Genomic DNA, 25,010 nt, shown 5'->3' on the forward strand with positions numbered 1-25,010 from the left:
AATACTGAATGTGAGCCACCCCCTTCTATGGAGGTGATAATATAAATCCTTCTCCCCCACTAGCTATTACATTCTGAAGGTTTTTCAGGGTGATTATGATTTTTATAGGATGCACATAATGATTATAATTAACTCTAAGCTTAAAGAAAATTAGCCTAAAAGAATTAATGGAAATATAAATATTAGTATGTTTCTCTAGAATCAATTTTTCAAACTATGATAAAGAACAATTAATAAGAAATTCACCAACAAAACATGCACCTAAGATGTACTGTTAGCTCTTTCCAGTGTTCTGTTGTGTAACTGCTTCCTGTGTCTTGAAGAGTTCAAGGTTATTTGGAGTTCAGCCTTTACTCGGCTTGGTAGTGGAAGCAATATTCTTTTTCCCCTGTGATTTTCCCCGTTATATTGTCAGTCACTTTTCCCACAGCCTATGACACAGTACGCGAACATACACACAGAAATACATAAAAGGGTTGGGATGTTATCTGTGGTATTAAAAAAAAAATACCTTTTTACATGTTTGTTTTTTAAAGTTCAGCCAAGTACAACTTAGATAATATAATCAACTTTCTCAGTGTGGTTCATGGGTCCACTTTTGTGGCAGACATGGTCACACTGGAAGTATGACTATGAATATTATGCTGATAGTATTTGTGGAATGGGAGGCCTCCATTCTTTCACTGCAATGTTCCTATATTTTCCAAGATATAAGGGCATTACCATAAGACAGTAGTTCAAACGCTTGCAGATCTGAATGCAGAAGATTCCTGGTTCAGCACCTGGCCTCTACAAGGACAATGTTTGCAAGTAGCTAGACAAGGAAAGCTTCTGCTTGAGACCTCAGAGAACCAAGCCAGAGAAGACAACAATACTGATTATGAAGCATCTTCCTGAGTTCAAATAGTTCCAAAATTCTGATAATTTATTTATTTTTTAAAATGTGTGAAAATGAAATTATGCTTCTGATTAGGGAGTCCTGTGTTATCATTCCATGTCAACGGGGTAAATGGGAAGTTATAGGCATCTGGACAAAGGTACACATTAAAAAAAGGTAAATCCTGACCTTCTGATCTGCAAGCCCAAGAGGCTCAGTGGTTTAGACCACAGCACCACCTGCGTCCCAAAAGGTACACATTAAAGCATCTCAAACAAAGGTATAGGAGAAGCACTGAAGAGTGATGCTCTTGTGCACTTTTTTCATCCACCTGTTACATCATGGGATGGGTTCTCTTTGTGCTCCCCCTCCCTTAGTTACCTTCACTAGGGACTCCCTGCACCCTAGCTCCAAGCAGAGGGTATTTCGGGGTATTGATGTACCCTCAGGGAAGTGAGCTTCTACATGCTGCTTTGACTGAGACCAGTCCATCACCCAAGCACTGTCCCAGGTAGGCTCCTCATTTACTCGGGCTCCCAGGTTGTTCCTCCTTGGCTGAATCAGTGGTGCCCTCCTTCTCCCTTCACATTCCCCACCCGTTTTTTCAGTAAAAATCAGTGGATATAGCATAGGCTGCCCTTTCTCCCCCAGATCCTTTCTTACTGCCAACCCCATTTTGCCCCCATCCTCAACATCTCAACTTGAGATTCCTGTCAGCTTTCCTTGAGGCAGGGTAGCCCTGCCCTCCATCTCCTCACAGGGAGTTGGTGAGACACAGAACTTGTAACCGTCCTGGATCCCACACAGCTGGCTAGCATCTCAGGTGCCTCTTCCCTTGCCTGGCCCTCTCCATCCCTTCCCTGGCACCAGACTATGGGGGTCCTCTTCCCCTCACCCCCACCAAGGAACTTAGCTAGGGGGTTGCCTTTTCCTCCTGCCCCTCCTTCTTGGCAGATCAGCCTACTGCCTCTGAGGTTGCAGCTGTTGCAGACACACTCACTGAGGTCAGGCAACACAAAAGCTTTGACCCAGGCAAAAAGCTGGGCTGCTACCAGTACCCTCAATACCAGCCTCTCCTCTGTTCTCCCCACTTGTAGCAGCTAAGCCCTGTGTCTCGCCTTGGCCAGAGCTCCCTCCACCCCCAATTTTCATCTTGCCAAACAGCTGATCAGCGCTGATCAAGTGGCATTCAGCTGCTGCCAGATCCGGGGCGGGCACAGCGCCTGTGCATGCTCCTCTCAAGTGGCTGAAAACACACAACTGTACTTCAGGGCAGTTGATCTTGGCGCAGGCATTCCATTCTCACGTCATTACACCACTCAGCTTCCCTTTGCCTCACAGTCTTATTGTAATCCCCTCCCCCCCCCTTTTCCCCCCAAGACGTTTTAGCTCTCTTTGTGCCACCACTGTACAGTATTTATATAGCATTCCCCTAATCCAGACCCATGGGCCTCCAGATATTACTGAATTGCAGTTCCCATCACACCTGGCCACTGGCTTGGGCTGATGGGAATTGCAGTTCAGGAACATCTGGAGGGGCCACAAGTTCTCCAGCTGCGTCCTAATGCAATAAATGCTTCACTTATGTTATCTCAGTTATCCTTACCTCGATGCTGTGAGATGTGAGATGTACCTACATTAAAACTTCTGAATTCAGTGCTCCAGTTTCCTTACCCAACCCCCAATCGCTCACCTTCCTCGTGACCTTAGCCTTGAGCATTATGAGTGGCAGAAAATAAGAAGGGAAAATAAGTATTCCATAGCGAAGGAAGAAAGCAACTTGCGTTGGGGAGTGGCGAGAAAGCTGGAGATAACAACTTGCCACCTGCGCCCTAAGGATTACCAGTGTCCTTTTAAGCTAATGCAATTTTAAAGTTTAGCCACAGCCGCCCTCCAAAAGCAAAATAGAGAGACCTTTTTGTGTTTTGTTTTCGGAGTTTTTTTTTGTCTTGTCAACTAACCCCCTCTAGTGCCGAACAGGCTGTATTTGACCCGCGGGCTGCTCACAGCTTCTCAGCTTAAGCGAGAGCATCATCTTCCCTCTCTGCCTTTTCCCCACACATCCATATACATACCGGTCTCACCTCTTCTCCAGAGAACTGGGGAGGTGACACAACAAGAGTCCGATTTCTTTTACTGCTTGCTTTCCTCCCTCCCCTCCCCTCCCACACACCCATTTAAGGATCCAATATTATCGTGACCCCCCTCTTTTTTTGGCGAGGAAGGAGGAGAGAGAGATTTCTGCAGCAAGCGGTGGCTGCTGCTTGAAATGTGGCGTGCCCAGAAAACCTCAGCAGCCCTCCTGCCGGCTCGGACGCCAGGTAATATTGATTCTGCTTAGCACCCCTGCCCAGGGCTCATTTGCTTCAAAAACAACCACCCTCCGAAAAAGCAAAGGAGGAGGGCAGGGCGGGGAAGAGAATGGTCCAGCCCCAAACCGCAAGCGATGGGAAGGCGCGGAGATGCCGGTAGGCGCGCGGAAGACAACCAGCCCAACTGAGTGTGATCCGCGACTGCTTGGCGTCAGGGAGCCACCGTCCCAGCCAAGGGGAGTCCGTGGCGGCGGCGGCGGCTGGGAAATCCCGCCTGGCAAGTTTTCTTGACGGCTGAGCGGAGGCGGGGAGCTGTCCAGCGTTTCAGCACCTTCCAGCCGCGGACCGGAGAAGGCGCCTCGGCGAGGGGACCTTCCCACCACCAAAGGGAGGAAATTATTCTGGCTCCCGGGCGCTGCCTGCCCCTCATGGGCAGCCGGGAGGACGGGCATTCGGCGAGGGGGGCGAAGATGTCGCTGCCCCCCAGGAGGCTGTTGCAGTTGTGGGGTTGGCGGCCACTAAACGGGATGGTGCTGCAAGGCTGAAAGAGAAGTGAGACGCAAGAAGGCAGCCAGGTGGGCGCCACCAGGCTGGGCAATCCCCCCCACCCTCCGCACACATACACACACACACACACGGATTTTACGCACACTGCGCCTCAGCCAGGGAAAGTTTGCCTGCCGTGCGCTCCTCGCCTTGCTCGCAAGCCCTTCGCCTTCCCAACTCGACGGTGTCCCTCGGCCTCTGCTGCTGCTCAGAGGGAGCCTGGCTCGGCTCAGGACGCCCTCTCACTCAGGTGGATGCGATTTCTTCAGGCTTGGCAGCACCTGGTAGCCTGGACCCTCCTTCCCCTTGGGGCCTCAGGCATTGCCCATTAGCCTGGAGGAGGAAGAGAAGCTGAAGCCCCCTGCCTCTCCCGGAGGCCAGGACAAGGGGCTCCAGCACCAGCCATGGGCAGCAGTGAAATGAGGGGCTTCTTCCTTTGGAAATTTAGCCTGGTCTTCCCTCTGCTGACAGCGTGTCCGGCGGGCTGCAGCCACGTCTCCAGCAATCAAGGTAAAGAGAAACTGTTGGGTGGGAAGGGAGAGGGATGCGCTGGAGAGGGAGGCAAGACTGAATGTGCAATAATAATAATAATAATTTTTTTAAAAGCAGCACAGGGCTGCAGGGTGTTTGCTGGGGGAAAGGGCAGCCCCCACAGGCATAGAAGGGTTATTGGATCCTCGCGATGGGCTGGCAAAAGCTTGGCTGCTTCTCATCAGCGAGTGTCTATTGACTTGCCCCACTTTGGTAGCTGACAGTGGGGGTGGGAAGAAGCCTTTGCATTCTCGTGCACGGTGGAGAGGAAGTGGAACTCGGGGTGGTAATTGCAGGACTCCCCAGGCTCTGGCCACAGTGGCGGGTCCATTATTCTAAGCCTGAAGAGTGATCTGAAGCTGTGCTGCTGATTAGAAATCTCAGTGAAACTTCGAAGCTCTCCATTTTAGTTTGCATATACATCATGACTCTTGTTTTACTCAAGTGAGTTAAAGACCATGAGATCAGACCACTGCTTGATCAAAAGCACTGCTTCTCCTACAGGTATCTGAGATGGATGGAATTTTTTTTAACTACTGTAATTAAGAAAACCGGGGGTGGGTGGGAACCAGAGGGCATCAGTTTCAGTAGCATAACCTAACCAAAAAGCTGAAAGCCAGTGCCTCTGGGTTCATTTGTGGGGTTTTTGCTCATTTTCTTTTTCCTTCATCACACTGCCATGAAAGCACACCCACCCACCCCCTGGTCACCTTCCTAACAACAAACTTAGTATCCATTTGTTTTGGGTGGTTTTCTGAAGGCATCAGCATTGCTTCTGCAGATACACAGTAGGCTTCTGAGGCCTATCTTCACACAGAAGCCTCTTACTTCCCTGAAAAGTCAGGGGTTCCTGTAAAATAGTCTCCAGTATCTGCACGAGCCCTTGCAACTGCAAGGGAAACCTTGGAGAGTTCATATCATTAGTCTGTGCACATGGGTCTTTTTGGATCCTATTTATTTATCATTTGTTTCACAGGATTTGTATACTGCTGGATTGTAATAAAACCTAAAGCAGTTTACAAAGTGGGATCCTGACCTTAGCTTTCTGTAGCAAAGGTATCTTTTATAGATGTGACCATCTGAAACTAATTATTCCATTTGCATGCATGTGCACTTTCACTATTACCACCCTCTCTAGCATGATCTTTTATATAATTATTTTAACGCGCAATATGCTTTTGCATTCTTTGTCTTGCTTGTCCTTATACAAGTCCAGCCCAGGTGTCCTAAAACCCAAACACTGTAGTGTATGTGTTCATGGTTTGATACTTTTTATCAAATGAAATTCATTTAAAATATCAGACACTATATCCAGTAGACTGCATTGGCTGTCCCACAAAAAAAACCAACCAAAATGTTTCAGATTAAATCTTTTAAAGTGACCACCTCTGTTGGCTGAGTCAGTAGAAAAGCTTTCAGGTGGGTCCTGCTCTCCTCAGGAGATTTCTGAGCACTTTCTATTCTGCCCTAGCAGCATAATTGGTCTAATAAAAGGTAACATCTGAGCCATTCTGGATCCTACCTTTCTTTCTTTTGGGAGCCTCATGGCAACCAATCTCGTTACTACTTAGCAATCTGTGGATACTCATGATGACAGGAAAAGCCACAGAATGTCAACAGATGAATCTCTATTGATTTCTGAGAGTACAGAATTCTACCCTTGCAGGAGACATTGGGCAAAAAACAAAAAGATGATCATCAAAGCAAGGTTATTTTGGGAAAGCCTTTTTTTTTAAAACTGGGCTACGTGTGAGAGTGCTATAAAGAAACATATAATGTAAGATGAAAGAAAGAATCAATCTGCACTGCTGTAAGTAAGGCTGCAGGCAGGCTCTCTCTTTTAAGGACTATTTCCAGAGATTTATAATTGGGTAACTAAAGTTGCTGTCAGCTAAAAAAAAATAGACAGCCAAGGTGTGGAAGTGCAGTATGTTTTTTCAATTCGGATACCAGTTGTAGGCTTCGATTTTGCCAGTAACTAATTCAGTTTTCATACTGAGGATCCAATTTTACAGGTCCATGCAACCCAACATGGATTGACTGATACACCATTAACAAACAATATAAGACTCTTCATCTGTCATCATACACATAATGAATGTTCAAGCCCACCCTAAATACCATTCTAAATGCCTTATCATAAAACCATTTTAGAATTGTGGATCTTAATCTTCATTCATATTTGCATAATGCAAAATGCATTTAGCAATGTTTTACTAGCCGTGCTATACTGTATTTTAGCTCTCTGGCAGCCTCTGTACAGACCAAAATTTACTGCTGTGCCTACCTTTATTAAAGAGAACCACTGACTCCTGCTTTGAGCCTTATGGCATTTGACTAACTAATAACTGTAAGCCTTCCATGCACAGCCGGTGTTCTGTACAGCATCCTGCATATTGTTGATTATTAAATGGGAGGAGATTCTCCAGATATATATTTTTTAAAATATAACAGAAAAAATGTTGAAATTTACATTTTCTGTGCTATTACTTTCAACAACGTATAGAGTGTTAAAAAACCAAATACATTTCCTCAGATTCACTATGTGCACTATTTCAGGGTATATAGGAAATATTTAAACCCATGTTGCGATATCCCTTCATCTGCGAGCTTGAGCATAATTATCTCCTGATGATCCCCCATGTAGTGTGCTTTGTAGTGTGCTATGAGAACAAAATTGCATGATTTGACCCCTTCATTATTTGTGTCCATCAACATCCAACACCTGCCCCTCAAACCATTTGTCTTATTTGAATTGATCCAATTTTACCTATAGGCCAAGCAACATAATAATTAAATGTGTGTTCCAAAACACATTAGACAGAACTTTGTATATGTCAGTTGCCTTGACCTTAGTTGTTCTTTGGTTTCATCTGCATAAATCAACACAGCAAAAAACCATTTTCAGAAAAGAACTCAGAGATGTAGTCAACAAACTAATAGGCAATTTTTAAAATAAACACTTGCATTGGCAGCTACCTCCACTTCTTAAATAGCTAGTTGACCTAGCATTTTATTTGTCTACATGCTCTACTAAAATTGCAGTTAAACTACACTGATAACCTTATCTGCTCTTAAACAGTATCTGCTATATTGCACTTAACTAATAAATGCTGTGTTATAGATTAGCCTTTAAGCAAAATTGGTACAGTGTGTGGTTTTCACCCTAAGAGCTCAAATCTCTTCACATATTTTGTCTGGGTCTTATGATACTAAAATGCTGTGTGATTGCCATCTCTCTTTGACTTCACCCCAAACTGCTCCTCTGGTGTCTATATAAATGTGGGACACCCTGATGGTGATATTGTTTATACCACTCACTCACCCACCCACTCCAGAGAAAGGCAATTGTGACAAGGCTAAAATGGATGTCACTGACATCAGTTGGATTTACTGCATGAAAGTGAGCCATCACTAATCCATGCATCAACCCTGTGATATTTCTGTTTCCATACTATTCCATACTTAATCCAGATAAGACTGAGTCAGTGTTGGTGAGTAGCTCTCTAGACCAGATAGATAGGGTTCAACCTTCTCTGGAAGATGTTGCACTTTCTCTAATGAAAGTGGTGTGCAGCTTGGGAGTACTTCTGGGTTTGTTCCTGTCTCTGGAGGCACAGGTGACATCCATGACACAAGAGTGTTTTCCATCAGCTTAGGCTGGTGGCCTAGCTGCGACTGTTTGGATGGGGATAGCCTAGCTTCTGTTGTCTGGGTTTCGTGTGGTGCAATAGCTTATACTTGAGTGCACTTTTGAAGATGGTTCAGAAATTGCAGCTAGTGCAGAGGTTGGCAGCAAGATTGCTGAATGGGACTAGATGTTCTGAGCATATAACACCAATCCTTACCCAGCTGCACTGGCTACCAATTGGTTTCTGGCTTCAATTCAAAAATGGTGGTTGTAACCTATAAAGCCTTATATGGCTTGAGACACTGATATCTCAAGGAACATTTCTCCCCATATGAACCTACCTAGTACTTATTATCACCATCAGAGGGTCTTCTCTGGGTATCTCCCCTGATGGAGGTACAGAGGTTGTCAATGAGACAATGGACCTTTTCAATGATAGCTCCCCAATTGTGCAACACTCTCCCCAGGAAAGTCACGTGGCACCATTGCTATTTTTCTAGAAAAAGAGATGTCAGAACTCAGCATGAAGGCCTCAGCATGAGCAACATCCTTGTTCTCTTATAATAGCAATGGCGCCCACCTGTGAGGTGCCGGAACTGAATTCCAGTGAGTTCCAGCTGAAAAAAGCCCTGCATAGCACCAACAGTGGCAGCTTTTTGAACACCAGAAAAAGACATTCCTGTTCCCCTGGCTTTTCAGTCTAAATTTAGATCATAATGTACAGTAATATGATCTATGACCTGATTTGTCCTTTTGAGTCTTGTTGATGGATGAACACCTTCATTCCTTCATTAATTTAATAAGTTTAATATTTTATTGTTGTGTTTATGGATTTATCTGCTTGATAAGTTACTGTATTTTAGCTATATTGTAAGTTGCTTTGAGATGTTTTCTAAAAAGCAATGAGATAAATAATAATAGGCTGCACATCAGATTTAGTGGTTTGCCTAAGGCCATTCAGTGAAATCATTGACCTAGAACAGCCTTTCTCAACTGTGAATCCCCAGATGTTGTTGGACTATAAGTTCTATCATCTATAACCACTGGTCCTGCTACCTAGGGATGATGGAAGTTGTAGTCCAACAATGTCTGGGGATCTAAGGTTGAGAAGGGCTAATCTAGGGATTTACCATCTTATAGCTCATGCACTTAACCACCAAGCTACACTACCTATTTTATTGTTACAAATTTAATTTCCTTAAATGTATTATGAAGAGGAAGAACTTTAAAGAAATTCAAATTAGATATCATGTTTATCCTATAGGTTTGTTGTTGTTGTTGTTGTTGTTGTTGTTGTTGTTGTTGTTGTTGTTTATTTTTATGCTGCCTTCCTGCCATAAGACACCCAAAGTGCCAAAGTACAGATTGTTTTCGAAACAAGAAACTTTAAACCAGCAGTGTTTAAATGGAAATTATTGTAAAAATAGCAGTATGATTGTGAAGGAATGCTCAAAACTGGGCTAACCACTACCCCAGCAAAAACTGTCATGACGGAATACCATTCACAAATGTTATTAGGAAGTTTAAAAAAAAAATCAGAGTGAAATAGTATTCAGGGACAGGATGCCTAGCCTTTTTGTGAAGATTATAATTTATTCTAGACTTGTTAGCCCCAATTCACCACCACTCTTGAGCTTGTATTCAAAATCATTAATACAGATTCAATTGCTAGACCAGGCACTTAGAAAAAATCAGTTGATCCTTTCCCCTAGCATAAGCACACTAGCTGTGAGTCCAAAGGAGGTCGTTGAAGTGACTGACTAAATTAAATCATTCTGCATGCTTTGGGGAATGTCTACTCAGGAACAGGAACATGGCACTCCCACTCACCCCCTGATGTTTATTTACATATACAGTGGTGGTACTTTGTTAAATAAATAAATACTAAATGATGAATAAACAAAAAAAAAGTTCTATATTGTAGATAGCACTAAGGCATATTTGCATGTTGGTTCTTTGTATTTAAACGGCTTTTCTGTGCACTCTGGTTTCCGTCACGGTGTTCCATTGCACCAGAAGCGGTTTAGTCATGCTGGCCACATGATCCAGAAAGTTGTCTGTGGACAAACACCGGCTTCCTCGGCTTGAAAGCGAGATGAGTGCCACAACCCCATAATGGCCTTTGACTGGACTTAACCATCCAGAGGTCTTTTACCTTTTACCTTTACCTCTTTGTATTTAATGGTTGGTTCCTTTATTCAAACCTTTCCACACTCTGCAAAATGCCAGTCTTGGGCAGCATGATCATGCTGTCAATCATATAATTTAAAAATCTGCACAGACTAGTACTTATCAAGTCTATGAAATATTATTTGTAAGCTCAAAAGCACCACACAGCATCTTCCTTAAGGATACACTACACATACTTTGCTTAAACAAAATATGTCGAAAAGTGAAGCAGACTTACATAGCCTTGAGGTGGAATAATATAGAAAGGGGGCATTGCAAGTGTAGAACCACTGACTGCATAAATGTACCTGAGCAAGTACCAATTAATTATTTTAATTGATAGGAGCCCCCCCCCAAAAAAAATCAAGGTTCTATAATCTGTTTCTTCTGTAGTCAGCAAAAGCACAATGAAGCACTTCATGAGGATATTTTGTAGTGTTAATTTCACAAAACAGTTTGCTTAAGAATATATGCAAAGGGCTGAATCATTTCTATTTGCATATTGCTCTGTCAGCTACAAAGAAAGTTTCGACTTGGATCTGCTTTGAGCAACCAATGTCTTTGTCCTCCTTTGTTTCAAGATAATTTAGTGATAAAGCACAAGTTGCACAGAAATTATCTTGGGGGGGGGGTGAGTGTGAACCAGAAAAGGAAAGTCTTGGTTTCCCCTCTTTAGCCCACTAAAAATGCTTTTGAAGTAAACTTGTGGACCACTGGAATGTTAAGCCTCATTGATTTCAGCGGCATCTAGGCATTGCCAAGTTGCTAATAGCATCATTATTGACATCGTCTTCATATTACTGCGGCTGCATATTGTACAAATTCAAACCCACTTTTTTTTTTAACAACTCAGTTTCTGCTCCACCGTGCAAGGCATGGGGAGAGATCATAGCTGAGCATATGCTTTACGTGCATGAGATTCTAGGTTCAAACTCTAGGATTTACAATTGTTAAAAGTAAAGAAGAGAAATAAGGTGCAGGCGATGGAATGATCTCTCCCTGAGACCCTGGAGAACCACTGCCCACAAAAGTAGATAATATGGGCTAGAAAGACAAATAGTCTGACCCAGTGTAAGGCAGAGTCATGTGTAAGAAAAGGTTGTATCTACAGTTCCTCTTTGAAAGCATAATTCCCCGTAATAAGAGGTAGAATTCTAATCGGCTGCATGAAACCACAGGGTCTTGTGCTGTGGTTGTTTTTTAAAAAAAAAATGATTTTAAAATTTGTATTCATGAGGTGATGGCTCTTTCTTCTCTGCTGTGCTAACAGAACGGAAGCTTTAATTCTTTAAATTTACTTCCTGAGCTTCTCAATGGTTTCCCCTCCCTTGTAAATCAATGGATGGTGCCGAGTTCCATCTGTGGCAAGGCAGAGAGAAACAATAGTATTGACAAAGGAGTAAACTTCTTCGTTCTGTCTTAATTGAGTGGTAACTTCAAAAATAAATTGTGACTGAGGTAAGGACTGGCCTCCACTATTGAAGAGATCTGTGGACAGCCCAGATAATTGCTCACAGAATGCTGTGCACAAGCACTGCATCAAAAATCAACTTGAAATCTTGGTCTTCTGGCTGTGTGAGCTCTCCATGTAAACTGCTGTTGTTTTTAGTTCCCTTCCATTAGTATTCGACCAATAGCCAAGCCTTTGAAGGGGTAAGATTTAAAACAAAACAAACAAACCATCAAGCAAAAAACCACAGTGGTTTTATTGCTGGCTGGAAAGTTCACAACACCCCTAATCTCAGGTGAAAGGGCTCAGGTTCCAGAATTGGATAAGAACACTCTAATTTCACAAACCAAAAACACCAATAGGAGCAATTAAGCACAGTAAGTAAATATAAAAGATTCACTTAACATGCATGTTTTATCTTGATTATAATTTCTTTCTAGGTTTGTTTGGGAATTTCCGTTTCATAACAAACATAGACAGAAAAAGAAATGATTATGTTTTTAAATGATTGGAATAAATTTAAAGGAGCATAATGACAAGTGTTGAAAATAATGCAGTAGGACTAAAACATTTACTGAATGAGGAAGTCCTAGGCCTAGAGAGCTGATGCAGAGTAATGGCTAAAAGACTGACTAATGGATAAGGAAGTCTATGGTTTGAATTTCCCATCTATCATGAACAAATACTAGTTGGAGTTGGACAAATGATGCTTTGCCTATCTTCTATACGGATAATAATTGTGGCCTGCCTTAAAGGATTGTTGGAAGGATTCCAACATGATAATATATGTAAAGATTTTTGCACATTTGAAAGAGCTAAAATGACATACATTTTAAATATTATTATTATTATTCGTTTACTAGTGTCAATAGAAATGTCATTCTTCAGGCAAAGCAGCTTCAGAGAAGGTGTGAGGAGGGGAACAGGGCCCATGCCTCCTCCCTTTGCAATGTAATCCTGATCCTACTCCCCCCCCCCCCAGCTGCTGCTGCTGCTGCTGCTAAAGTAAAAAAACAGTCACATTAAATAAATGCACACATTTAAGGTTACACTTGCTTTAGCCCTAAAATGAAGCCTACTGGATAAAGCCATGTCAAATTCATCCCATCAAAGAGTATATTTATATGACTGAGTGAGAACATGTGAGACAGCTATCATCTCAAGAGCTCAACTTGTTGAACTGTGTTGGCTCAAAAGGGAGCATTCCTAAACACAACCCCTCCTTTTCTGGCATCTGGTTGTGGTCTTCACGGTGGTGAACAGCACCCTCTGGTGGCTATCTTTTATTTGTTTATTTTGTTAACCACAAAATACCAGACCGAGGGCAGATAGCTTGGCCCTCTCTCTGATTCTGCTTTTTTATTATTGTTGCAAGTTGTTTTAAACTGTTTTTAAGGTTGTGTTCTAACGTTGTAACCTGCCTTGGCACTTTAGAATAATAAATAAATGAAATAATTATTCTATCCTCATTCTAGGTATCTTGTGAATGAGAGGGAGAGAGAGAGAGAGAGAGAGAGAGAGAGAGAATTGTGTAATGAGATTCCATGTATTTAAAATACTATTACAATAGCAAATACATATTGGGAACTAGGTGCACAATAGGGGTGGGGGTGGAATGACCAAGGTAGATGAAGAATTGGGGCAAGGCAAGGGCAGATAAAAGTATATAAGTGGATAGGGAAAGGATGTGGCGAGTAAATTAAAGGTTTACGATGGTGTCCTGCAGCAGAAAGTGTTACCACCTCCAGGGTAATAGGAAATAACGCAACCTAAGAGCTAGCTGGCAAGCATTTTGGATTAACAATAATAATAATACCTTTATTGTCATTGTACAACCTGTGAACAATGAAACACTCAATCTCTTATCAAACAACACACCACCTCGCAAGTCAATTTCGCTATGTTATTTTTCATTCAACAGCCTAACAGCCCACGGATAGAAGCTATTTTTTAGCCTGTTGGTATGGCTGATTATACTTCTATATCTCCTGCCCGAGGGTATAAGATTAAAGAGGTGATGGCCGGGGTGTGAGTCATCCTTGATAATTTTTCTCGCTCTCCTAAGGCAATGATCCCTTGCGATGTCATCTAGCAGACTCAGGACTTTCTGTCCGTGGCTGTCAGGCCAGCATACCACACTGTGATACAATATGAAAAGACACTTTCTATTGTGGACCGGTAAAAGGAGTTCAGGGACGTGGGTGGCAATGTGGTCTAAACCACAGAGCCTAGGGCTTGCCAATCAGAAGGTTGGCGGTTCAAATCCTCACGACAGGGTGAGTTCCCGTTGTTTGGTCCCAGCTCCTGCCCACCTAGCAGTTCAAAAGCATATCAAGTGCAAGTAGATAAATAGGTACCGCTCCGGTGGGAAGGTAAACGGCGTTTCCGTGTGCTGCTCTGGTTTGCCAGAAGTGGCTTAGTCATGCTGGCCACATGACCTGGAAGCTGTCTGCAGACAAACACCGGCTCCCTCGGCCTATAGAGCAAGATGAGCGCTGCAACCCCAGAGTCGTCCACAACTGGACCTTACGGTCAGGGGTACCTTTACCTTTACTAAAAGGAGTTCATCAATTGTTGTTTAACATTATTCTTTCGCAAGACCCTGAGGAAAGGGAATCTCTGTTGGGCCTTTCTGACCACCTGAGTTATGTTGATTTTCCAAGTGAAGTCCTCACTAAGGTAAACTCCCAAGTATTTAAAGGAGGAGACTCTCTCCACACAGCCCCCCCCCCCCGAAATACAACCACAAATATTTACATTCAGTCTTGAAATACTGTACTATTTAGATGAGGAAAGAACAAGGCATCCAATGGCATCCAATCAGGTTGCGAAACTCATGTGGCCACTAGACATCTGAACCAGTTCTTAATTTTGGTGACTACATAGTCACCAAATTATTTACCATTCCTTTTTGGCCGTTGGGTTAAGCACAGCCATTGCCTTCTATTTGTAGAATACATACAAATGAGGGATTTATGGATAATTGAATATTTCTCTGAAGCATTCTGATTGAATAATTGGTTAGGTTACTTTTGAATCTCAGTGAGGCCTACAAAACAGGCTGACATAGGTGCAGCCATAGAGCACCAAGTTCATGATAGCATTTGCTAAGCACATAAACAAAGTTTAAGGGCTCTTCATAGTTTTAAAATGATTTAATTGTTAGCTTTAGCCTGTGGCTGCGTATATTCAATTGCCCTTTAACAATGTTTCTAAGCAGTTTTGTTTTTAAAAGAGCACCTTGATGGGATACTTGTCTTTGCTGGTACACTCAGTCCGAACAAAATCCATTAATTTTCTCTATAGATTTCTATGAAAGCAAATGTGGTATAGTGGTTAGAATAGCCTTTCTCACCCTTGGGTCTCCAGATGCTGCTAGACTACAACCCCCATCACCCCTAGCTAGCAGGACCAGTGGTCAGGAATCATGGGAATTGTAGTCCAACAACATCTGGGGACCCAAGGTTGAAAAAGGTTGGATTTGATTGTTGGGATGGGGAGACCTGGTGTGAATCCCTGCTTCGGCCATGACACTCAGCGGAAGACTTTTTGCTAGTCAACTTCTCTTGACTTATCCTAACTTAGAGTCGTTGTGAGGATAAAAGGGTAACCCAACAAAGTATGTCTCCCTGAGTTCTTTGGTAAGAGGGGTGGAATAATAATGTGCATGTTAATACTGAAATGGAGGCCTTGAGAGCTGTCTCATTAAGTAAAATTTGGAAAGTATAATTTTGTGAAACCACTACAGCAGTCTTTTGTTTTTAAAATAAGCAATGGGATTTGTAACAGAGATTTTATACCTTTATAGTGCAGTGTTTTATAGTTAAAAATCTTGAATAAAACATTTATTTATTCTAGGGAATCATATTTATTCTTCAGAATTATGAGGAATCTTAAATCTAGCCCTTTTCAGACTATGCAGAATATTCTCCCTGTACAGCTTCTGTTAGGGTTACCAACTCATGGCCTAAAGCTGTCTCCTGTTCCATTAACATATGTATGAAGAAAGAAACTTAACAGTTGTTGCATCTTCTGGAATATTGCTCCATCTGTCTTACTCCCTACAGAGATTCTGCCACACTGTAATGGGAGGAACCACGACTGTCAACTTCTCCCTGCATGCAGATGTTCAAGGAACTCTAACTCCCTTACGGTCAGAAGTTTGCAGCCCAAGGCAGCCTAGACATTCTTACAATACAACCACTGCACACTGTATGCCCCAGATAGGAGACTCTGGCAAATTGTCCCTATCAGCAAGTCTCATACTCAAAATGTGAAGAGCAGATGAGAAGGATCAACAGCTTTCACCTGTAACTTTGATTCATGACAAATTTTTTCTAAGATGGAGCAGAGGGAGCCAGACACTTAAGTGAGACTAAATGCATTTTCAGTGCAGCTCATCCCCCCTTTTTTTCAGTGGAAGCTCTGTTCAGGGACCAGATTGGCAACACTTTCCAAAGAAGACTCCTACAGTTGCTTTTCTCATCAAAATAAAAGTGACCAGTTTAAGCATACTTTTTAAAGCACACATGTAGTGTCACATGCTATTGGCTCAATGGGGACTCAGCAGCAGGAAGTGGGGGTGTTTTATAGGACTATTCATTTAATGTGGGTGCTACTTGGGGCTGAAAGTACAGTAGTACCTCTGGTTATGAACTTAATTCATTCCGGAGGTCCGCTCTTAACCTGAAAACAGGCTTAACCTGAGCTAATGGGCCCCTTTAGCTAATGGGGCCTCCCGCTGCTGCTGTGCCGCCGGCACGTGATTTCTGTTCTCATCCTGAGCTAAAGTTCTTAACCCGAGGTACTACTTCCGGGTTAGTGGAGTCTGTAACCTGAAGTGTTTTGTAACTCAAGGTGTTTGTAACCCAAGGTACCACTATATATTATATGTGGCCAATCTGTCAGCTCAAGGCTTTCAAACATCAGTAAAGTGACAAAAATAGTGTATTCTTGACTGGTATTAGATTTCTAGATGCTAAAAGCTAATACTTGAGCTTTATTAATGCTTTCATATCCCTGAACATTTTGTGGACGAAAATAGAAGCATGTGTTTTGAGACATCTATTCTTACATCAAAGATCATGACCTGCTGAGTCCTTTTTTTCAGGCTGACTATTGTATCCATTTACTCTAGTAATCTGTGGAAAGCTGGCTAGTAGGGTATGTTGCATTGTCGTTTTGTCATACCTGCTTCTCTTTTTAGAGACTCAGTCATGTTTAACAAAATATTCACATCACAATCCTGTACATATTTACTTGGAAGTAAGCGCCAGGACGGTGGCAAAAATAATAATAATATGATTATTGCTGCCCAAATAGAGGGCTCTGTTTTGCATATAGCATAGTTGCAATTTAGAAATAATCATTTAAACAGAAATATAATACACTTTGCCAGAGTGGGATGCAGTGTAATCAGGTGTCTACTCAGTCTGCTGACCAGGTGCTGCACACGGTTAATGGGCAACTTTAAAGGGTAAGGGTTTGATTCTCCCTTCTTATGGCTATTTATCTTCAAACAGGATTTGGACTAGACAGCTCTTCACTCATAGGAGTGCCCTCTGAAAGACCTTAAAACAGAAAACTGACCTCTGTAGAACAAGGCACATAGTTGGTTAACCCACGCACTGGTGGTTATAAAGAGATGGAAAGCAAGTAATACACTGGCATTTTGTCTCCTTGCGCAGACATTTACATGCATGCAAACTAGAATCAATATCCAGCCACCAGATTCTGCATGCATGTGCGAACAATAGAGACAGGAATAGGTGAAAACCTGAAGGACTTGAGTGCCTATGTGAATGTGCTAACACAAAAGTATAAAAAGGCATCCTGAGCATGTCCCCCCAAAAAAGTAAAAGGGACCCAAAAAACCTGAGGCTGAGCATCACTGGTAAATAGGAAAAGTTGAAGCATATGTGCTGTTTTATTTTAAAGGAATGAAATGCCATTTTATATGTTGGTTATTGGAGAGACCAGAAAAGAAGTCTTTCCACAGTATAATGCTTTTGTCATTGTCTGATGGCAATTTATAGTCCAAAACAGCCATTGTGAGTAGAGCTTTTCATGTAGCTGTAGGATCTGACCATGACCCAGGAAATCGCAGCTGATACAGACATTTACATAAATTTTCCCCTGCCTGAAACCAACTTTAAGGTGACAAAAAGGTTGTAAAGAAAATTACTCAGAACACTCCATTAAATTTTACTTAAGAATTTATGATACACATAAATCCTTCAGAGACCGGGAGAGGTATGATCCACATATTTTAACCCTCTTGGGCCTCTGTAGAAAAATGTCTACAAGTCTGTAAAGTTCCATGTCGTGTGTGTGGTTTTTTAAAAAAATCCTTCCCTCCCAATTAAACCTCTTACCCAATTATTACTGCTAAATTGCTTCCAACAAATTAGAGCTAAATAAAAAAACAACTGTTCCTATTTTGTGTGTGTGTGTGCGCGCGCATGTGTGTATGTGTCTGAAAACATGATTTCATCATTACAGTAAAGGCATCAAGAGGTTTGCTGGGTAACTTTATTTGCCATATTATCTCCAGTTTGCTTTTTAATTGGAAAAATAGGCATGCCACTATGTATATTTATTATGGCCCTCCGAGTCATAATATCTGCACATCTTGCTCACTAGTGTCTATTCTGACTGCCAGTGACTTTCAGACAGAGGTCTTTTACATTATCTTTGCAATCTGATCCTTTTAACAGAAAATGCCAGGAACTGAACCTGGAACCTTCTGCATGCAAATCTTGAATGCACTGGCTCTTTTCCTCAGTGGTAGACCCTGGGGTTTCAAATTTCAGTACCCTCACCCTCTGCTTCTCACCTTCCATGCTACATCAGAGAATGGGTGCCCCAGAGACTCTGCACCCAGTGTGACTGAACCGGTCACACTCACCTCTGCTTTCCTACTATTTCACAGAGTATATTTATGCATTCAAAATTTTTGTCTAAATAAGAAAATAAATTATATTTTAGAAAATTAAAACTACAAATACCAACTATTCAGGCTTCATGAGCTGCTTCATACGAAACATAATAACTACCCAGCAAGGTGTGAATAGATTTATTTCACTCTGACAAGAACAGTCCCTACACTGAATAAATGAGGTAGACCTGGCTGTTTCTACCACCTAGAAACAGTCATGAATCTGAGACATGTATCTATGTATGAGATTAGGAGTATCTTTGCTGATAGGTCCTGATATTAAGCAATGGGGCACAGGTTATTCATGGCCCAAATTAATCTTCTCATATGTGATAGAGCACTCTGACCTTTTCGGACTGAGGACAGGCCTAAGTGCTGAGAGGCCTGGGTTTATTCCATCTGTGTTGGCACTCCAGACTTCTAGGTTAGTGCCTCAGTACAGTGTGTGGCCATTGATTGCTTATTCACAGGATCCCTGTGTAGCCAAAAAGGCAATGGAACCTATGAATTATCACTGCTGTCCAGCAGCTGTTGTTATCATGGTATAGAAGTTCAGTGGCCACTTGCCCTACTGCTTACTTGCTCCTGTAAACTTAAGCAAGACTTCCCAAGGGTACCTTTCATGTAATAAATATTTAGGGAATTATGAGTAAATTAATGTAATAGCACATTTGAAAGATAACAATCCTATTTGGATGTTCTATTTACTTGCCATGTATAAATAAACACATGAGCAAGAGTTGGGGTGTGCTGTTAACTGCACTCCACCTGGAACATTATCTTTATCCAGGATTATAAACTGTGTATGGTGCTTACACAAGTAGAGGAGGCTCCCAGCCTCATACTTTCACTCTTAAACACTTAGTGAAAGAGACAGGGCCTAGGAGATGCTTGCACTCCCCTGCATGTGTTTATTTTCATGCAAGTAAAGAAGATGCCTGAATAGGTTTATTATGTCAACAGGGCTTGTATTAAACCTGAAAGGGAAAAGGTGCAGTGATGATATTCTTCTTCCCTAGCCACTTATGGAAATTTGACGGTGAAGATCAATGTTACCGGGAACTTCTTTTCTCTTGTTGTAATATGTAAGGGCTGAAAATGAGCAAACATGTGGCTAATGGTACTCACAAAACGACATCGGCTTTTCCAAGGATTTCCCTGTGCAGTTGTGCATCTTCATATTATAGCTAAATGATGTACTATAGCATTACATAGAATTACATTACATCCAACTTTGGCTACAGTGGGAAAACAGGACAACACTAGTTTTCTATCATTCTTCATATTCATGTTGTGACTACTGCAACTTCTACGTATAGTTTTGAATGGGAAGGGAAGTGCTGTATTGGCATCTCTTGATGGAGAGGTGAAGTCAAACCAGTCAGGATTATCCCTGACAAAACACAGCGTGAAAGTACTATATATGCACATACAAAATACGGGGCATGGTAAAATATATATTTTCCAAGAGTGTTTCAGTCTCAATCCATTTTATGGTCTCTGCACATAGAACAAAAGGGGGAAAGTCATATATTGTAAACACTATCAGTGGTGCATGTAATATGTGACTTGCTGTAGCTGAGGCCCTCTGGTTAGACTGACGTTGCAGCTGCCCTTTATATTTTCTGACTGTTCTGCTGCTTCCTAGCTATTCTCAAAGGTTAGCTGCAGCTTCCTACATACAGAGACACATAGGCTCCAATTATCCTATTTATGAGGGCAGTTTTAACTTTCTGATATCAGTCTCTGGAAAACATTGTTTCTATTTTACCTTTTTAAAATGTTTTGAGTCACTATGTATGGGGAAATGAGTAGTCATCCAGTTTCAATATGCTAGAGTGGTTAGCTTGTTAGACTGGCACTAGGGAGACTCAGGTTCAAATCTCTCCTCAGTCATGAAACTCATCAAGCAACCTTAGGTCACTATCTGTCAGCCAAATCTACCTCACGGAGAACTGTTACATAAGTCAAAAGGGGGAAGAAGAATCACACATGCAGCCTTAAGCACCTTGGAAAAAAGGAAGGATGTAAATAATTCTAGCAACAGGGTTGTGGGTGGGGTGAGGTTGAGAATTAAAGAATTAAATATGTTTTACATATCCTTCAGCAATATATTTTACTCATAAGGAATATAGGCTGTTGTTATATAGGCTGTTGTTGCCTGGTTAGCTCCTAAAAACTCTGATACCCTATAATTGAATACAAAGTACTCACATAGAGACTACCTTACACTGCGTTTGAAACCAAAATTGCATTTGGATAGAAACTGTTTCTCAGGCGGCTAGTCCTAGTCTTGACCTCATGGAAACAGCACACCAATTTTGTTCATTACTGCTACATTTTGAACCTCACTAATGGCTCACCAATCTGATTGCTACTGCTACATATTGAATCTTTTGTTCACTTAGGGTCCTTTGTACAATAGATTTTTCTTCTTCACACAAACAGCCCCAGACTTCCTTGGACAAACGTTTCCATGGACCAAAATAACATGTGAATTATTGTTGACGCTGGGGTATGTTCTGCACTAGTTATTATTATTATTACTGAATCATCCATATATACCAGGGAACAGCTCATGTGAACTGAAAATAGATGGTGGGAAAATAGATGGTGTGCGAAAGCTACATGTGTGTGTGTGTGTGTGTGTGTGTGTGTGTGTACACACACACAAGGGGCTACCCATTTTCTCTATACTGCATATATTTGCTCTGGTTTATCATAATACTGTAGTGTGTGTACAGTGGCTGTAGAATACTAGGCAGTGGTAGCTTCAGAATGGGGTGGGGTGAAAATGAGGTTTAGTTGTTGTAATGTGTTGAAGGAGGAAGATCCAGGTGACTGAGGAAACTGCCTGCATACAAGTGGGGTGGCAGAAAAGGAAGGGGGGAGAAAGTGGCATGTAAATGGGGGGTGAAGCTTCAGAAATGGGGTTGGAAAAGTCCAAAGCAGGCTAAGCTGGATTTGGAGGAAAGGGAAAGGTGTAGGGTATTACTATGGGAAGAGTAATGGAGGGTTGGCAAGTGGTGGAGGGTTGGAAAGCAGGGGGACAGATTACATACTGGCAGTGTGCAGGCCCACGTGGGTGAATTTATTTTACATGTCCCTTGATACTTTTCAGAAAGACATTTAGCAGAGCTCAAACTAGCAGGCAACGTGGTATCCGTGTTCTCCGCCTTGCAGCCTTGAACGGATTACAGAATTCAAACGAGGGAAGCAGTAAGGCAGATATGGCAAACCCCAGATTCCCTGTGCCCTTATTCCATCGGTGCTGCTTCCTGTGCTTACAACTTCCAGTACCAACTGCATGCATGGGAAGCTTCCTCTGTGGATATTCATAATGCTGTCTGCTATAATGCAATGATCAGTATGTGCTGAAGTGAAGAGATGCGTCTTGTTTGTTCCACCAGCCTCTTTTAAAATCACAACATAGCAAACAAAAAAACCACACATCGTAGCTATTCCATGGGGTTGCCAATCACCTAGTCTGTTTTCAGCCATTCTTTCCAGCAATTCTGCTATCCAGATGCATTTTCTTTCAGTAGCTTAGTGTCAATTGTAGATAGCAGGCAAATTTAAGTGTGCATATTTAAATGTGCATATATTTTTGAACTCATTAGCATAGATAATTGACAAATTGCCTTCTTTCTGCTTTGCTCTGGAAAAGATGGAAAACACCATGCTTCATTTGTGCCCAGCAGACAGCAGTTAGTCAATTTTTTTTCCAAGTTACAGAAGCAAATATATATGTTTGCTTAATTATTTTATTTTATTTAAGCATATAAAAATCCAACGAATTGAAACAGAACAAGCCATTCCATTATGGTGACCACACTAGTGAAGCATACTCCTATACTGGTATATTTCACAGCCTGAAGAGCAGTATGATTTTGTGTTGTTTGCTTATGTATGTGTGGCATATGGGTTGGCAAAAGGCACCTATGCCCTTTAAATAAATTTCTCTTGAGAAAGCACCCTTCTTTCAAATACTGCCTCTGTTAGGTTCAAACTGACGGTCTTTCATCTCAGCTTTCTTGTAGTGAAAATGGCCAGCTAAATGACTGTGAAGCATAATAATGCTTCAAAGTTGAAAAGAATTTTTTACATGCATTAGAAACCCCCCAACCGTCTCATTAACCATATTTCAGGATTATTAAAATACTCTGCAGAGAGTGAGGACTGGCTTCCTGCCATAATTCCCTTGGATAGCACCATTCAGACTTGTAATATCTGGTAATGATCTTTGTATGTCACAGTTTAAACAACTGAAATACTAGTCTGATTGAAAAGGGACAGTGTATGTGTAAAATTAAGATGAATGGAATGAAAAAGTCAGAAAGATTTGTCATTAGCAATTGGTTTCAGTAAGATGTCTGAGTTTAACCATACACACAATCAGTACTCTTTTTGGTTTAAAAAATAAATAAATGATGTGCTGGTACTCCTATCTTGATAGAAGTGTCATGGGTGCCAGGACAAATTAGCTGTCGTGTGCAGTAATAAAAGAAGTTATGATACTCTCTACTGGTGAGTACCATCACAAAAAAGCACTACACACAATCCTTTTAATAGTAGAACCCTGAATGCTAAAAACAATTGACCTAATTCCAGATTACGTAAATTGGAGTTTCTGGTCAGTCAGGTTTAGCTTATCCTAGCAAAAATGCTCGAATCACTTGGAATTCAGGGATTAGAGATGCAACAGTGGACATTCAGACAGGACCTCCAAAGTCAGAGTGAAGCTTCTTATATCATGCTGCTTGTCTGACCTCATAGGGTCTTTCTGCAAATCCTACTGAAATCTCAGGACCTAAGATCAGTTATAGCTTTTGAAACAAACACTACAAAACAAACCTTTGGAACTAAGGTTACAAAAAAAAGTAGGGTAGTCTGGAAAGAGCAACTTTCATGTACACAATGACCAGGGCTTTTAGTGGCATTTAAAGTAAATCTTGTATTATTTATTTCTTGTATTTTTAAATCACCCCGTAACATGGTTCTCTGGGCAAGAAATATTTAAATCAAATTACAAAAGACAAAAGCACAAATGATAAAGGAAACACACAGTCAATAATATCCAAAACAGTACAAATAAAAATATATAAATAATTTCACATTATTTTGTTATATTGTGAACTGAAACCATTTCATCAGAGTTAAAATACAACAAATCAGTATCAGTCTTACTAAACACTAAATAATAATAATAATAATAATAATAATAATAATAATAATAATAATAATAATACTTTATTACTAATACCCCGCCCATCTGACTAGGCCTCTCCAACCACTCTGGGTGGCTTCCAGCAGGATATTAAAAATGCAATAAAACATCAAACATTAAAAACTTCCCCAAACAGGGCTGCCTTCAGATGTCCTCTAGAAGTCAGATAGTTGTTTATTTCCTTGACATCTGGTGGGAGGGCGTTCCACAGGGTGGGTGCCACTGCCGAGAAGGCCCTCTGCCTGGTTCCGTGTTCTCACTTCTCACAGTGAGGGAACCGCCAGAAGTCCCTCAGAGCAGGACCTCAGAGTCTGGGCTGAACGATGGGGGTGGAGACGCTCCTTCAGGTATAAGAAAGAATGAGAATGTGTCAAAATAACATAAGCCTTTCTCAGGGGACGCAACTGGGAGGAAGGTAGCTATTGATGAAAGATTCTCTCACTCATAGCTAGCTACTCTGTACACTTCAGATTCATTTATTAATTCTATTTATTATTATTTGTCCTACCTTTCGTCCCCAATGAGCCATTGAGGTGGAAAAAGTCCTCAAATGGCAATCTTAAGACATTGGTAGGTCACATACATCAAGTGTTCCTCTTGTGCAGGTCAGTTAAAATCTACAATCAACTGATAGATGTTGTGGTTAGATTAGAGCTAGTGCATTTCAATAGTTTAAGCAGGTGATTTTCAAGTGCACTTTATATTAGTTTGCTATATTCTTACTAGCTCAGTTCCCCAGTGGGGACACCAAAATGATGGCAGAATGGTGCTCTGTGGCTACATTTCCTCCCCATAACCTAGTGGCAGAACACATGCTTTGCATGTAGAAGGTCCTATGTTCAACCACCAGAATATCCAGGTAGGGCTGTAAACTCTGAAGAGCTACTGCCAGTTAGTAGTGAATGAGGAAAAAACGATGTCCCAAATTGTCAAAATTCAATTAATGCATGTTGTATTGCTTATTTTTATTCATCACTCTGAAGGGTCTTGTCTCTTACCTGAAATATGCAGAATAACATATGCTTATTGCAGAAAGGGACACAGATGGGCATTTTGCAAACAAGAAGATAGAATCGATAATAGATTAGGTTTGATTATGTGCTGACATTTAGTACACCATATCCGCAACTTAACTTAAGGAAACAACAAGCAACCAGTTTCCCGTTGATATATTAATGTGCTGCTTCTAGTACTAACAAATATACAAATGAATATATGACCTCGTATAATCCTAGTACTCTATATTCTAAAAATAGAGAGTCCTTGCCCAGATCTTCCATTTATTTGTATCTAGCCTTTTTGTAAAGCCCCCCCCCCAATTTGTTAGTAC

General features: G+C 41.5%; 1 protein-coding gene across 3 annotated transcripts in view; it reads left to right on the top strand.

Annotated features, from left to right (window-relative positions):
• The first annotated feature begins 3,111 nt into the window (after positions 1 to 3,111).
• The window catches only part of EPHA6 (EPH receptor A6), a 365,265-nt gene continuing 343,366 nt past the window's right edge, over positions 3,112 to 25,010 (top strand). For all 3 annotated transcript variants that reach the window (XM_077927237.1, XM_028726795.2, XM_028726794.2), the window contains exon 1: positions 3,112 to 4,245. In XM_077927237.1, coding sequence (XP_077783363.1) covers positions 4,140 to 4,245 — 106 coding nt within the window. In that variant the 5' untranslated portion in view covers positions 3,112 to 4,139. The remainder of the gene's footprint in view (positions 4,246 to 25,010) is intronic.

The sequence above is a fragment of the Podarcis muralis genome, chromosome 4 (genome assembly GCF_964188315.1).
Source record: "Podarcis muralis chromosome 4, rPodMur119.hap1.1, whole genome shotgun sequence".
In the NCBI taxonomy this organism is placed as follows: domain Eukaryota; kingdom Metazoa; phylum Chordata; class Lepidosauria; order Squamata; family Lacertidae; genus Podarcis; species Podarcis muralis.